Source organism: Herpailurus yagouaroundi, unplaced genomic scaffold (genome assembly GCF_014898765.1).
Source record: "Herpailurus yagouaroundi ecotype Mexico unplaced genomic scaffold, PumYag 28, whole genome shotgun sequence".
Taxonomy (NCBI): domain Eukaryota; kingdom Metazoa; phylum Chordata; class Mammalia; order Carnivora; family Felidae; genus Herpailurus; species Herpailurus yagouaroundi.
The window spans coordinates 64,739,262-64,754,688 of NW_024412376.1; the positions used below are offsets into that span (position 1 = coordinate 64,739,262).

General features: G+C 43.0%; 1 protein-coding gene across 3 annotated transcripts in view; it reads left to right on the forward strand.

The window, feature by feature from the left end:
* The first annotated feature begins 4,022 nt into the window (after positions 1 to 4,022).
* Positions 4,023 to 15,427, forward strand: part of TRPC3 (transient receptor potential cation channel subfamily C member 3) — a 73,132-nt gene continuing 61,727 nt past the window's right edge. For 2 of the 3 annotated variants that reach the window (XM_040474650.1, XM_040474654.1), the window contains exon 1: positions 4,023 to 4,322. In XM_040474650.1, the coding sequence (XP_040330584.1) occupies positions 4,096 to 4,322 (227 nt within the window). In that variant the 5' untranslated portion in view covers positions 4,023 to 4,095. The remainder of the gene's footprint in view (positions 4,323 to 15,427) is intronic. The other variant, XM_040474652.1, reaches the window with a different exon arrangement.

Consider the following 15,427-nt stretch of genomic DNA (forward strand, 5'->3'; position numbering starts at 1 on the left):
ATGGATATGGATGTTTCTAACAGCTTTATTCATAATTGCCAAAACTCGGAAGCAACCAAGAGGCCCTTCAGTAGGTATGTAGATAAAGAAACTGTTGCACATCCAGACAGTGGAATATTACTCAGTGCTAAAAGGAAATGAACTCTCAAGCTATTAAAGGACATGGAGGAAACTGACATGCATGTTGCTAAGTGAAAGAAAGCAATGAAAAGGCTACATGCTCTATGATTCCAACTATATGATACTCTGGAAAAAGCAAAACTATAGAGATAATAAAAAGATCAGTGGTTGGCAGGGGTTAGGAGGGAGGAGAGATGAATAGGCAGAGCACAGAAGATTTTTAGGGCAGTGAAACTACTCTGTATGATGGATAAATGTCATTTTAAATTTGTCCAAACCCACAGAATGTACAACACGAAAAATGAACTGTAATAAAAACTGACTCTGGGTGATAATAATATTTTAATGTAGCTTCATCAATTTTAACAAATGTGCCACTTTGGTGAGAAAAGCTGATTGATAATGGGGGAGACTATGCATATATGGAGCAGAGGGTATATGGGAAATCTCTGTACCTTCTAGTCAATTGTTCTGTGAAAGTAAAACTGCTCTAAAAAAATAAACTCTATTTTTTTAAAAAAAGCAAGGCAAAATCCCTTTATAAGAGAACTTCTATTCTTAAGGAGGAAAAATTGTGCACTGTTTGGAACATTATACCTGTTCCCATGCTCTGCTCCCTTGAGAAAATTGCTAACCTTTATCCCGGGGTGCAAGAATTACTGCTCAATAGTGTCTTCTTATTAGGTGTGTTGCACAAAAAGGGAGAGAGAGGGAGAGGGAAAGAAAGAGGCAGTGAAAGAGAACAGGAGCCTTCCACAGTGTGTGAACAGATTTTGAAGAAGATACAGCAGTTTCTTAGATATTTAAGAGGAAATTTAGAGACCAACTTCTGCTATAAGGTTAACAGTCACTTTTAATTTATCTGGACTTATCATGAAAATTATGCTTTACTTATGCCTCAGTGGCCACCTCTTCTTGAAAATAATCTGCCTCAACAGTTGGATTTTCCGAACGTTGAATAACGATCCCCCCCCCACACACACACCAAAGGAGTAATGGATTCTGAATGTATGTAAGGCAAACACTCATTTCATGAATACACAGATAGCTAATAACATATATGCAGTGATAGACCCTCTTTTACAAAAGAAGGAAATAAGACAGATAAAGCTGGCTTATGCCAGGGAGGTCCATATTTCCTCTCTCTTCAAGAAACTACTTTCTTCGGATTTCCTCTCCTCTGGGTTTTCATCAATTCCAAGGACATGCTCCTTAGAAATAAAAACGTTAGCACTCTGGAAAGAGCAGTTCCCTCAGACCAGGAGAGTTAGTTTATGTTATGAGCTGAAATTTGCCGCCCTCCCTCCCCCCACACAAATTCATATGTTGAAGTCCTAGTCCCCAATACCTCTGGATGTCTATTTGAAGACAGAGCCTTTAAAAAGGTAATTAAGTTAAAAATGAGGTCATTAGGGTGGGCCCTAGCTCAAATGACTGGTATCCTCATAAGAGACTAGGACACAGGCACAGGAGGAAGAACACGGGTTAAGATGATCATCTGCGATCTGTCAGAGGAAAACAACCTTGGCGACATCTTGATCTCGGACTTCTGGCCCCCAGAATTGTCAGAAAATAACTTTTCACCCAGTCTGTTGATACTTTGTTATGGCGGCCCTAGCAAACTGATATAGTATGTAAGAGTAAACCCTGGTGACTCCAGCATTCCTGAAATGCTTGTCTCCAGAGCCTTAGAAGAGCAGTTCATGAACTTGTGTACATAATTATAAAGATCCTGTAGACTTCATGAGTTAATTCAACAAACATTGGTGGAACTTGTCCAGCTAAATGGCAAAGACAAAAAGATAAGCTTCCAAGTGGCTCAAAGTAAATAAAACCCTAAAAATCCTCAAGGAATTCAATCTAAAGAGGAGACAAGCACAGAAAGAGTTAATTTCAATATGAAGTGACTAGTAGTAAGATTGTGGTATGCAGAAGGGCTGTGAGAAGTTCCCTGGGATGTAGAAAGGGCATCAGGTTGGAGGCCACATCTAACTTAAGTCTTTAGGAGAAAGAAGTATGCCAGGTGAACAAGGCAACAGAGACATTTCAGTGACAGGAGTACCACAGACAAAGGCAGGGGAATGAGAAGTGTCTAGAATGTGGATGGTAAGTGAGATGTCCTGGGTAATTGGAGTTAGGATGTGTATGAGGGAGGGTTCCAGGAGAGAGTGAAGAAATAGGGTCAGACCACGGAGGGCTGGGCATGCCAAATTTGGATTTTAACCTGAAAGCAGTGGGAAGCCACCAGAGACTTTTACAGAGACAAGTCACGATCAGACTTGCTGTGAGCATGGTCTGTGTAATAGCTTGGAGAATGAAATGGCACAAAGAGAGGAAGGTTGCATACGGATAGCAGGGAGGTAGATGGGAGCCTGAACTGAGGCCGTGGTACTGGGGTGCAGAGAGCAGTCCTGCTTCTGGGATATTTCACAGATGGGATTTACATTGTGAAGATTTGCATACTCCCACCTCTACATGTGCTCATGTGGGAAAAGTGCTTCCAATTGTAAAGCATTAGACAATACATACTTGTATTTTCTGTCTCAGATGTACAAATAAATATAATTGTTTCCTTAAACATAGATTTATTATCAACTTAATAAAACATACAATATTATATTTACTTTTAAGAATTAAATTCAAAAGAGCTACACTTCCTTATTTGTGTTTTTAGTTAATTTGGGGGAAGAATTGCTCCTGGAAAAAACACAATATAATTGAATATAGTTAAAAATGAATATCTTATTTTATCTCATCATAGCATGTCTGGTATTTTTGTAATTCTTCCAAGTTGGACCTGATTGAAATCTGCATATTTAAGGCAATAGAGAGCCTTGGAAATACACTCAGTCTAATCTGAGTTTTCTCACTAAACTACCTACCATGACTAGTTTACTCAGTCTTTCTAGGCCTCAGTTTTCTTATTTCTAAAACAAGGGATAAATTCTTTGATCCTTAAGTCTCCTTTTGACTAAAATTCCATGAGTCTTTTTTCCCAGAGGAAAAAAAAATACTGCTTTTGACTTTTAAAATGAAAATTTTTTGTTTTATTTAGTACTGTTTTTTAACTTTTCAAAAGAAGACTTTAAATTTTGCTGAATATTTCTTGGAAAGTAAATAAATCTTGTCAGACGGTTTTGAGATTCATTAAAAACACACACACAAACAAACCTGAAGCACCATGCACATTTAAACATTACCGTTCTTGGGGTACAAAGGCACTCAAGGAAATGTACTCAAACCTCTGCAGGTTCAACTAAGGCTTAGAGTAACGCATCGAACAAGGGATGTTTGCTGAAAAATATTTGGAGTTGAACTGGGTAAATACGACTGCAGAAAAATTAACAGCAAGCCAAATGAGTCCCTTTTCTCTCCCTTAGGAAACTTGCTTCTGTAAACGGAAAGGGGCTCTGAATCCCCTGGCAGAGAAATGGGAGAATAGGGAGGGAAGTTTCTCTGATTTCCTCGCTCCCTACCTGCTGATCTGGTTTCCTCTCCAGCTCTCTCTGTCCGGTTAGGAACTGATTCTCCTCCTGCTCTCCCTCCCTCTCCCCCTCCCTCCCTCTCTGTCCTTCACCCAGAGTAACGTTAGTGTCCTAGCAAGTGATGCTGTCGGAGACGGGAGCCGGGCTCGGGGGAGGCACCGCCGCCGCGGCCGCCGGGCGGGAGAGCCTTCTCCAGCACCAGCGCCCCACTCGGCCCCGGGCTTCCTCCTCGCAGCCACAGCCGCGGCGGCCGCTCCCACGGTTTCATGGTGGGCGGCGGCGGCGGCGACTGGGTTTTGGCTCCCGCCTCTGAATGCTCGGCGTCCCCCCGCGCCGTTCTCTCCTGCAGATTTCCCGCCCGGGGCTGCCGGGGGCTGCCGGAGGGGCCGGCGGCGGGGAAGGGGTGCCGCAGCCAGACCGCGCGGCGGCGGCGGCGGCGGCGGCGGCGGCGGGCAGCCGGCATCCCCGCGCTCCGACCGCGGCGAGCGCGATGTCCACCAAGGTCAGGAAGTGCAAGGAGCAAGCGAGGGTGACCTTCCCCGCGCCGGAGGAGGAGGAAGAGGAGGAGGAGGAGGAGGGTGAGGACGAAGGCTCGGAGCCGCAGCGCCGCCGGCGGGGCTGGAGGGGCGTCAACGGGGGGCTGGAGCCGCGCTCGGCGCCCTCACAGCGGGAAGCGCACAGCTACTGCCCGCAGCGCTTCTCCCCCGGGCTGGACATGTGAGTACCCGGCCGGCCCGCGGCCCGCGCCTGGGGAGGGCAGTGCCCGGCGGGGCGGCAGCGGGGGGAGGGGGCGGGAAGGCGCGCTCCCGGCCAACCCGCGAAGTGCCTGGGACCCCAAAACGCCTCCCGGCGCGGCACGGCACGGCACGGCAGTTCTGTTCGGGGCGATGTAGGGGTGCGGACCTCGGTCCGGGGCTCGTCCCCTTGGTTCTGCTTTGTGGAGGGACTTGGGGGCCGCTGAAGGCGTGGCTGGAGCTCTGTCCCGGCTCAAGCGCACGGAACGGCCCCGTGGACGGACAGCACGGACGCCAGACTCAATTTCCAGCAAACAGACACGTCCTCTCCTACACAAGCACTACTGCCCCATAGGCTAGGACCCCTCAGCAGATGCACCCCGAGCTTACCCTAGGAAGTCGGAGAATGGGAAGGTCTGCACAAAGCCAGGCGCGCCCTCGAACTCCGACCCCCTCCCCCGCAGCTTCTCAGCGTGGAACCACCCTGGGAACCCGTGTCCCCCGCGAAGCTCTCCGCCGTCTGAGGCCCGGGCAAGGGCAGCGGGGAGAAGGGAAGGGAAGGGAAGGGAAGGAAGGTGTGCTCTACGTAGTGTGAGTGTAGGTTTGCCGGGTCGCCCCGTTTCTCGACGGTCCATTCACAGTTGGGGGCATACTGAAGCCAAATCCCCACGGGAGAGTGGGCGCAGGGCAGCCGCAGGAACTGTTTAATGACAACTTTGGCTGTAGTTCCCAGGCGGCCCGGGGTCAGTAGTTGTTTTCTTTTTAAAGGAAGATAAATGCCGGCACTGTAGTGTGTGAGAAAGAGCAACTTTTCTTAATTTCCAGATCTTGGAGACATCCTTAGCAGCTACGAGACGCAGAGAGGATGCAAAAGAGAGTGCTTAGTTTTATAGGGTCCATGGCATTTCTCGTGTCCCACACGTTGGGCGTGCCACAGGGCTTACTGTCTTTTTTAGGAAAAACGCACAGACCTAGGTAGAGAACTTAAGGTCAGACGTGGCGGGCAGCCCTAACCGTCTGGGTGGGGTAAGACGGGTAACCGGCTACTTGAGGGGACCGAGGTTATGCAGTGCCCCCTGCCGCCCTCGAGCTGCCACATCCCTGGTCCCAGGCCTCCACGGCGACCTCCAGACCGACCTAATCTCGCATTGCTCTGCTCGCTCAGAGCCTGCTCCTGGCCCTGCCGGATTTGCCTATAAAACCCAGAGTCAGTGGCTAGGAGTAGATCGCCTAGGAAAGGGTTCTGATTTAAAATGAGCGACGCATCCTGATGTTCAATTACTGCTGAAGATTAGCCTGGAGAGGAAATGGTCCAGGAAATGGAAGGAAGGTATATCCTGAGGGATTAAAGCCCTGCCAGCTCGCTTCCCAGCCTCCCTAAGATTTTAAGACATTGTCTGTTTTTCCTTTTACCAATTTCTTGATTATTTATTTTTCTTTTACCTTAAATCCACACTAAATGGACACCACAGCACTCTAATCTGAGAAAGTAGGGTGGAGCAGAGATTACTCACTTTGCCTTTTGAAATTTGAGGCCAATTACACAAAGCACTGAAGCAAGTTCCACTGTAGACTTTTTTTCCCTATTAGAACATTTTCCCCCCATTTTCTGACTTTACATAATTCAACAAGTAAACGTGGTAGTGTGTTTACTTTGTAAAGCAGTTGAGAAGACCCAGTCATTTTAAGGACACAATAAATGTTTCTTTGAGAGGTAGGGCAGCAAGCTCTCCATGTCTGAGTCCTGTCATTTTGTAACATCAGGCACTAGTTTGATATCTGTAGCAGAAATCAGCTCTTTATTCCACCTTCAAGTAGAATATGGCAAGAATGTAACAGCTCAGAAAGCAAACACAGCAACCCTATGTTGGCACTGGAGCAGGACAACCAGTCTCTCAAAGCCCCAGGGTCATTTTCAGTAGGCAGAATAGAGCAGCTGAATTTAAAATTCAGCCAGGATGCTCAGGATAGAGTCTCACTTTGACCAAAAAGATTCCTCAGGGTAATCCTGTTGCTCATTTCACTGCTCCATGCTCCAGTGTTCCATCTGGGAGTTTTAAACAGACTGACTTAGGAGAAAGAATGTCATCTGTTACATTACTAACAAGAAATTTTAAAAGTCCTTTGATAGAACTCTTGATTCAACTATTGATTCAAACCAAGACTTTCTTTATCCCAGTTGTTTGCAAACCTAGGAGCAAGTAGAATGTCATTGGCAAGATTACTTCATTTTCAGTCTTAGCTATTAAATATCTGATGAAACTCCAAAAAGGTATATGAAGGTACTTCTCATGAGTTTCGATTCAAAAGCATTTCTTTTTTTTTAAAGCTTATTTATTTATTTCAGGGAGAGAGAGAGAACGCATGAGCAGGGAGGGACAGAGAGAGAAGGAGAGGGAGAGAATCCCATGTGGTTTGATGCATGAGTTTGATGTGGGGCTCAAACTCACAAACTGTGAGATCAAGATCTGAGCCAAAACCAAGAGTCGGACACTTAGCCTACTGAACCATCCAGGCGCCCCAGATTCAAAAACATTTCTTAAGCATTTGCATGTGCAAACTGCAGGTTAGGTACGGCAAACCCCAAAGATGAGTATGACAATTTTTCTGCATTCAAAGAGTTTAAAATTTCATGAAGGAGAGATGGAAATGAAACTGGGCATGAGCTATTATGAATTAGAGTAAAATAAGCACCATAAAAACATACACACAAGGGTGGAACTATGAAGGATCAAGTGTAAAGGAGAGACCCACTATGTAAAGTCAGAAATCAAGGAAACCTTTAGGGGCCTTAAAAGATAGGATAGGAGACAGAGACAGAATGATAAATTAATTGAAGCTCTCCCCTCAAAATGCTAGGCATGTCTGAGGAATATTAATTGAGTTTGGTTAGAACATAGAATATGTCGGGGCTCCTGGGTGGCTCAGTTGGTTAAGCGTCTGACTTTGGCTCAGGTCAGGATCTCATGATTCGTGAGTTCAAGCCCCACGTCTGGCTCTGTGTTGATGGCTCAGAGCCTGGAGTCTGCTTCAGATTCTGTGTCTCCCGCTGCCTTTCTCTGTCCCTCCCCTGCTCACATTCTGTCTTTCAAAAATGAATAAACACTTAAAAAAAATTTTTTTAAAGAACATATAGGATGTGTACGTGAGCAGTGAGATTTAGCTGGATGCATTGGTTTGGGCATTAACATAAGGATCTTGCCAGGAGGAGGCAAAAGGGAGCCACTAATGATTACAAAGCTGCAGCAATTTGATTAAAGCCAGTCTGAGAGCAGAATGGATTGTAGTGGCAGTTGACAGAATGTGAATAAATAAATTAGGGGGCTACCATAACCGTTCAGGCTGAGATTAGGATCTGTAATAGTGTAGTACTAGGGCGATGGAAAGGTTGGAAGAGAGAATACACAGAGAATCTATGGAAATAAGCAACTAACTGCCCACAAGGGTTTAAAGAGAAGGCAGGGTCAGAGATGACTTGGTTATTTTGACCTAGATAACTAAGATCATTGATGCCATTGTTGAAAAGAAAAGAACAAAGAGGAGGGCCTGATTTTTCAGATAATTCTGATAGAGGTGTCAAGCAGGAAGATGGAAATAAAGTTTAAAGCTTGAGAGAATTTGAGAATCTACTGGCTGATGGGAGTATATATTACCCAAAGAAAGTGTGGAGAGAGAAACAAAGAGAGCTCTTGACTCCCTATTTTGAGGGAATTTTTGTTGTTATTTAGAGAGTGGAGAGAAAGAGTAGCAAATAGAGGACACAGAAGATGAAGGATAGTTTCAAGAAAAGGGAAGAATTGATTCACAGTTGGAAAGTACTTGATAAATCAAGAGAGAAATTTATGAGTCTCCTTTTATTTTTTTTAAGTTTATTTATTTTGAGAGAAAGAGCATGAGTGGGGGAGGGGCAGAGAGAGAGAGAGAGAGAGAGATAGATAGAGAGAGAGAAATTGGGAGAGAGAGACAGAGAATCCCAAGCAGGCTCCTTGCTGGCAGTGCAGTGCCCGATGCAGGGCTGGATCCCACAAACCGTAAAATCATGACCTGAGCTGAAATCAACAGACACTTAACCGACTGAGCCACCTAGGCACCTGATGAGTCTACTTTAAGAAAGAAGAATCAGGGCACCGAGGTGGCTTAGTTGGCTAAGTGTCCAACTTTGTCTCAGGTCATGATCATGGTTCATGGGTTCAAGACCTGTGTCGGGCTCTGTGTGGACAGCTCAGAGCCTGGAGCCTGCTTCGGATTCTGTGTCTCCTTCTCTCTCTGCCCCTCCCCCCCAAATAAATAAACATTAAAAATATATTTTAAAAATATGGTTATCATAATTAAATAGAAAGTTTGACATCAAAATACTTAATTATTCTTAAAAATACAATGAAGTTTAAAAAGGATTTTCCCAGGGCGCCTGGTGGCTCAGTCGGTTGAGCGTCTGACTTCAGCTCAGGTCATGATCTTGTGGTCCGTGAGTTCGAGCCCTGTGTGGGGCTCTGTGCTGACAGCTCAGAGCCTGGAGCCTGCTTCAGATTCTGTGTCTCCCCCTTTCTTTGCCCCTCCCTTGCTCATTCTCTGTCTGTCTCTCTCTCAAAAATAAATACAAATTTTAAAAATGTTTAATAAAAGAAAGACAAATCAATTCTTGTTGAAATTAACATGTGCACAAAATCATTAGATTTCTCAGTGGTGTTATCTTTAAAAAAGAAAGACTTCTGGAAAAGAAGATTCTGTTTAGTTTTTCTTCAGAGAAAGTGCTGCCAAAAGTGTGTCCCAACAAAAGCAGCAATTTGTGTTTATATAATACTTCATGCTGGAACTGGGAAGGGATCCCCTGTTCTTAGTGCCTGCCCTCCCTTGGGCCTGGTATCCCCACATTTAGAGCTCTCTATTTCTATTTCTGGAGATTTCACATCCTATCTGTATTACAGGGGTGAGGGTTGTCACTTGATCATATCTGTAAGGGGGTAGAAATCTGGGGAAAGAGTTTCTACCTACTCTGTATATAGACTTTCAGCCAAATCCCCCTATTTTGGGCTCCTGCCTCATCTCTACTTGCTGGTATTTCTTTTGTCTTCCATTTCTGGGCTTTTCTGGCATCAAGCAGAGTGGATTAGCTTGCTTCTTGTTATAGGCACTCTAGTTGGACCTTCCTTATCCCCACTAAATCATTTCCTTTTCTTCCAACTCATCTTCTTTCCAACTTCATGCATTGTGTAGTTGGAGATGCTACAAGTGTCTTCCAGTTCCATGGAAGGTGAAATTTGTGTTACTTTTCTTTGTTTTCCTTGATATTTAAGGGGGTAGTTTTGGAGAGGAGAAAGGGGAAGAGAGGCCTTTGTTCCATCATCTTGAAACCAAATATCCCTATAATTGTGTCTCATGTGTTTTTTAAGCCCCAATGAAAACTGTGCTATTAACAGGCCAAGATTGCAGAAGGAAGAATATTCTTAATCATGTCTGATTTTATTGGGCAGATGGCATAGTTGGTAACCTATACAGTGTGATGTGAAGGTCATCTGAACTCCCCCACCTAAAGTCACCTTAGTACCACACTTCCTGAATTTAACTAATATAGAATATTTTGGAAAAAAAAATAGAACTTTTGAGTTGCAAAGGATTTTATCTAACCCAGTCTTTTCTTTTACAAATTGAGAAACTGAAGCTGAAGTGTGACCTCTAATTCATAGCAGCCCCAGGTCATTTGAAATCTCTAGGCTCTTAGCACTGTGCTGTTCACACCTTGGCCTCCTTTGGGTTCAGCTTTTTTCTCTTCCTCAGAGAAATTTAAAAATGCATTTACTCCTGGGAGGAATGACACAGGACACTACTAATTAGTATTAATTCATTTATGAGATCCAATTAGTTCATCATTTCAATTTGACTGCTGATGGCCGATCAACTTGAGAAAGTTTGTAAGCTAAGTAGGAGGACTAAGAATGGAAACAAAAAGGAGGAAAGAATATCTCAAGATGTAATTGACCTCCTGCCAAATATCATTTATGGTTTTCTCTTTCTTATTATCAAAGTGGTGAGAGGATCCTAGACTAGGACTGGAGCATCATTTTATGGTGGAGTTAGAATTTTAGGGATTTTTTTATTACTGCCCTAGGATAACAAATGTCTGTCTGTTCTCTCTCTCCCCACCCCTCCTCTCTCTCTCAGTATTCTTAACCTTTGAGCTTTGCTTTTGCCTACAATCCCATAAATCCTTACCACATTTGACGGTAGGAAATAAAACACCACAAGAAATATAACGGGAGGAAGAAACCTGTTTTTATTGGGCTACTAGGCTCTTGGTAGGAAGGAATACTTTTAACTTCTTGCCTCAGGATTGAGATTGCCTCCTGGGGGGGGGGGGGGGTGGCATGCTCCGGTAATGGTGAATGGCTGCTTAGCAGTCTTCTGAGGCGGAAGGCTCTTTTCTTGACCAACAGTCTTCCTTATCAACACTGTGCAGTAGAAGTCTGGCAGGGGAAACAGATTAGTGGTCTGTGCAGGGTGAGCATGTAGGAGTCTGGCCCCAGATAGAAGATCTGGAGTTGTGAACCATGGGTGGACAACCTCACACTTGTGCATATGGGGCTCAGCAGTGACTTTATGAGAATATTTAGGATTATGATAGTGTTTTGTCTTTAATTTAGCATCTAGGTCAAGGATGTTTGTCTACAGTTACCTAGTCATAAAAAAAATCCCCTATTAAAAAATAAAACTTTCCTTCTTTGCACTATTCAAATAATAGGTGACAGTACGGATTTGGTCTTAGACCTTTTTAAAAAATGAGGTTTAAGTGTTCACAAGTATATGACCCATTAAGGAAAGGGCATGGCAATGCTAATATTCTATACCAGTTTTGCATTTCTGATTACGTTTTGTCAAATAGTACTGATGCATATGGGTTCTCTGCTGAAAAGTAGGTTGAGGGTGATGAGGCAGGAGCAAGCATCCAAAAACCTCAGATTTTTTATTTAGGATATAGATGATAGTGATAGAAAACCAGATCCCTTGCTTCTAGTAATATTAAAGGTCTATATATAAAACATATATTATTTATGTTTATGTTATATATATATATAAAGCTATGTATAGAATAATAATAAATATAATATAATATAATACATCTAATAGCATCTAATATATTTAAATAGCCAAATATGAACTTCTCTTGGGTCAGTAGAAGTTTTTGATTTTATTATTGAGTTTGTTTTATCTCAATTCCTGTTCAATTATACATTGAATTCATTTGAATTCTAATTTCATTGTCATTTAATGTTCCTGAAATAATAAACATTAGTTTTAGAGAGTATTGTGAAAGAGTTTATTTTTATAAATAAGCTTCATTATTAGAGGTTATCAATTCTAAGTTTTATCCTTGGTGTGCCCCCATATTATCTTACAAACATAATTTTAATATCAAAATCAAGAGATGTGGAGTTCATCAGATACTTTTTGTGGTATCACTAAGAATTAAATGTGATAAAGCAGAAATCTGCTTTGAAAGAATAATTGTTTACTTTAACTTCTGATTAATATTTTGTATTATTCATTACTTTTTTTAATAAGAAAATTATTCTAATTCTCCTCCACCACTATTTCTGCACATTATCGTGTGTGACCAAAGGTTTTCTTTAGCCTGGAGGAGAAGATTGTTTGTGCCCTGGGTATTCAGTCAGGGGGTTTCAGCACTCATGCATCTGTGCAGTCATGGCTCCGATAGATGGATACTCACCAGCCATGTACTAAAAGCCAGGCATTTATCTCTTTATAGATAAAGAAAGGCAGTCTCTGCTCTTACAGATGTTACTGAAGAGCCAGGCATGAAAGCAGACAATCACAAAACAAAGTAATAGTCAGTTTAACAGCTAACAGAGTTATACACAAAATATAGTTCCTGGAAGCAGAAGCATCTAAGTTCCAGAAGGCACATGCGTTTAGAAGTATTATCAAATCATGCAGGCAATGATTAGGGGTCTTCACCTCTGCCTGCACTGAACTTCTAGAGGAAGGAACACACTGTTAAATGGCCTTTTTGTTTTTCTGGTTTTAGCTGTTGAGGGGTCTGGCAAAGAGCTTTCATGAGAAGGATGACTGGGAAGGTGACAAAGAGAGGAGATTGGAGCTTCCCTCCTTAAATATACAACAGCTTCTTGTCTCTGACTTAGCGATTAGGGCATATACCCAAATTAGCATTGTCTAATAGATTTATTAAACTCATACCTAGAGTATTCTGAATATAGCACAGGCCAACAGAAACTGTCAGGAAATTAATTACTGTGGAGACCCAGATATCTCTCCAGACTTGTAAGTGCTGGAATTGCTACCTATTAATTTTTGCCTGCAATGAGAATCCTTAGAAGTGAAAGCTGTGCTTTCCTGTTTCTTAAATGGAGCTCCTCATCTTGTTGGTTTGGTTGCTACTGTGATAATATGTTATTGAGCTGTTTGTGATGTCAGTAGATGTGGGCTCAGCAGTAGGCGGTGTGGGGCCTGGGACTGCCCGTAGCCCTGGACCCTGTATACCAAACAGTTAAACAGATGGGGCTGCCTTCCTCTAGCCTTGAGTACTGGTGCCCCTGGGGGCTACTGAAGTTCAGAGTATCTCCCACTCCACTTCTTGCCCTCTACAAATACATATATTAAGAGATTTTCAAAACGTGTTTTTGGTGACACTCTTGAGGCTGTTTGTGAGACACCCTTTCCTCCTTGCTAGCACACTCACTTGTAAACCGTGCTATGTAGATGTTGAGTGTCTCCGGAGGCAGGACATTGACTGACAGCTGCCTGCTTGCCAGGGGGACTATGGGGTTTGTCTACTTTTTGACTTTTCCTGTCTGGCTTTCTTGTCCTTTGTCAGTGCCTGCTGCTTCCCGCCCTCATCATCACTTCCAATTATCACCACCCCCGACACTGTGACATGGTGGTTGCTCTCTAACACTTTCCCTCCCTCTCTGAGCTTTTCTCACTACTTATCTTCTGTGGCTCCTTCTGCTCTTCTTGGCCTTCACAGAATTACAGACTGGATCCTGGCTGGTTGGCACATTCACTTTCTTCAGAGTGGTGAACTGCTTAGTCAAAACAACTTGGGTGTTATTCTCATTGCTTTGGCTCACATTGGTGGTGTTATTACTCTGCTTGCTTCCTTGCTAGATGGATTGAGTAGTTGACTGTTTCTTTATTTCAGTAAAGGATTTGACTTCTTTAATAATGTTCATTTGTTGATGAGTGCTAAAGAGATTGTGATTCAATCTGAAGAGCAATTTTTGAAGCTGTTCTTTATAGAACCCAAATGTTCCCAAACATAAGCTAAGCATACATTTTAATAACGTTATTTTGATTTGCAACCTTTATTCATCTTTTTCTTATTCCCTGGAGACAGCATGGTAGAGAATAAAAAGCCTGGGAGAGGACCTCTGAGCTCTCTTCTTTATCCTTTAGTGACCTTGAGGAAGTTACTTACCATTCTGTCTGAATCTCTTTGTCTATAGACTTTGGATCAATTGGGCAGAAATGTGAGTAGGCCTAAGGATAGAAACAAAAAGAACAGCCTTTTGTTTGTTTTAGAAGTGTAGGTGTAGCAGGGTCAAGAAACCAGAACAACTTGGATGAGCAGCTCCTATAATCTACCTGTAACAGGTCTTTCCCTTGAGTCTCCTACCTGCTGACCAGGAGAGGAAAAAAAATGAACCAATTGTCCAATGTGTGGTTTAAATTAGTTTTTTAAATTTTGTTTTTGTTTTTGCTTTGCTTGCTAAACAGATACTTATTCTCATTCCACAAGTGAATTAAGCAATCGATAAATTAATTAAGTTAATTAATCAATTAAGCAGTTATGTGAGTTAACAAGAGGGAAGACTTGGTCTACATTATCACAGGGATTAAGTCAACTAACAATGTCTCCTTGTGCCCTGAGCTTATATCTAAGGGACATTTTCTTACTAATTCTTCCCCCCAATCCCTACAAGGGGGCATAGTCTCTTTATGGTTTATGTATACACTCCTAGGTGAGGGCATTCTGTAGAGATGCTGTGAAGCCAATGTCATTGATCCTAGTTTGATATGATAAAGTGATTTTTCTTTTTAATAAATAGCCTCTCACTTGGATAAAGTAACTCAGAATCTCAAACAGCCACCTTCCTGCTTCCTCTGTAGCGCCTGGGCACTGGGGAAGGGAGCTTATGTGTTCCCTTGAGGAAAGAAAGAGTTGTCTGATGCTTCTGGTCTCTGGGCAATGTTCATTGTCTGCTCGGATGCTGCTTGTCAGTGAAAATAACTTGATCTTGGTAACTTGCCTTTGTTATAACCCAGATATGCTCCTTGGTGTATATGGTTTCAGTTCAGCTCCCATGAGCTACAGAGCTCTAATAGAGCTTACAGCACTAGTGGTGTCCTAGTCTGGGAGCAGGCTCTCTGGTTCTCAGTGCCGGGTTGCACCACAGGGGAACTGAGGGTAGCTTGAGAAAGCCCACACCATTCCCTACTTAATCAGGCTGGGCTGTCCCAGATCTCCTGCCTTCAGTGGTTCTTCACTTTCTTGGATCCACATCTTAACTTTTCCTTCCCCTCTATTATTTCTTTCTTCTGTCAGGACAGGAAGTATCATAGCTTTGCTGTCAAAAGTGGGAGAGCTATCTTGTCTGCCTGATGAGAGCATTCTCTGATCAGGTTCCTTCAGAACTAATTACAGAAATAAAGGAACAGAGAAAATCCTTCCTCAAGACAATTTCTCTTTTTCCTAAATTCTGCATGAAAACTCCTCTTTTTCCTGCAAAAAGCTGAAAATTACCTTGATATTTCTCTTTGCACTCCTCTAAAATTTGTGCTCTCTACTTCTTCCGAAACATAGGCACCTAACTCTAACCACTCACACCCCTCCACCTCCCCTGCTATCCCCACAGTAAGGTCAACCAGGGCGAGGACACTGTTTTTGGAAAGACAAAAGAGAAAAGCACCTTGCTAATATTTCCAAAAATACCCTTGATGGTATAGAAATACCCTTGATAGTATAGAAATAAGCACGATAATATGTTTATAGGACAGTGAAGAATGAATCTGAGGAGCAAGGAAAACAAGTTTGACTAGTCAGCATCCTTGAAA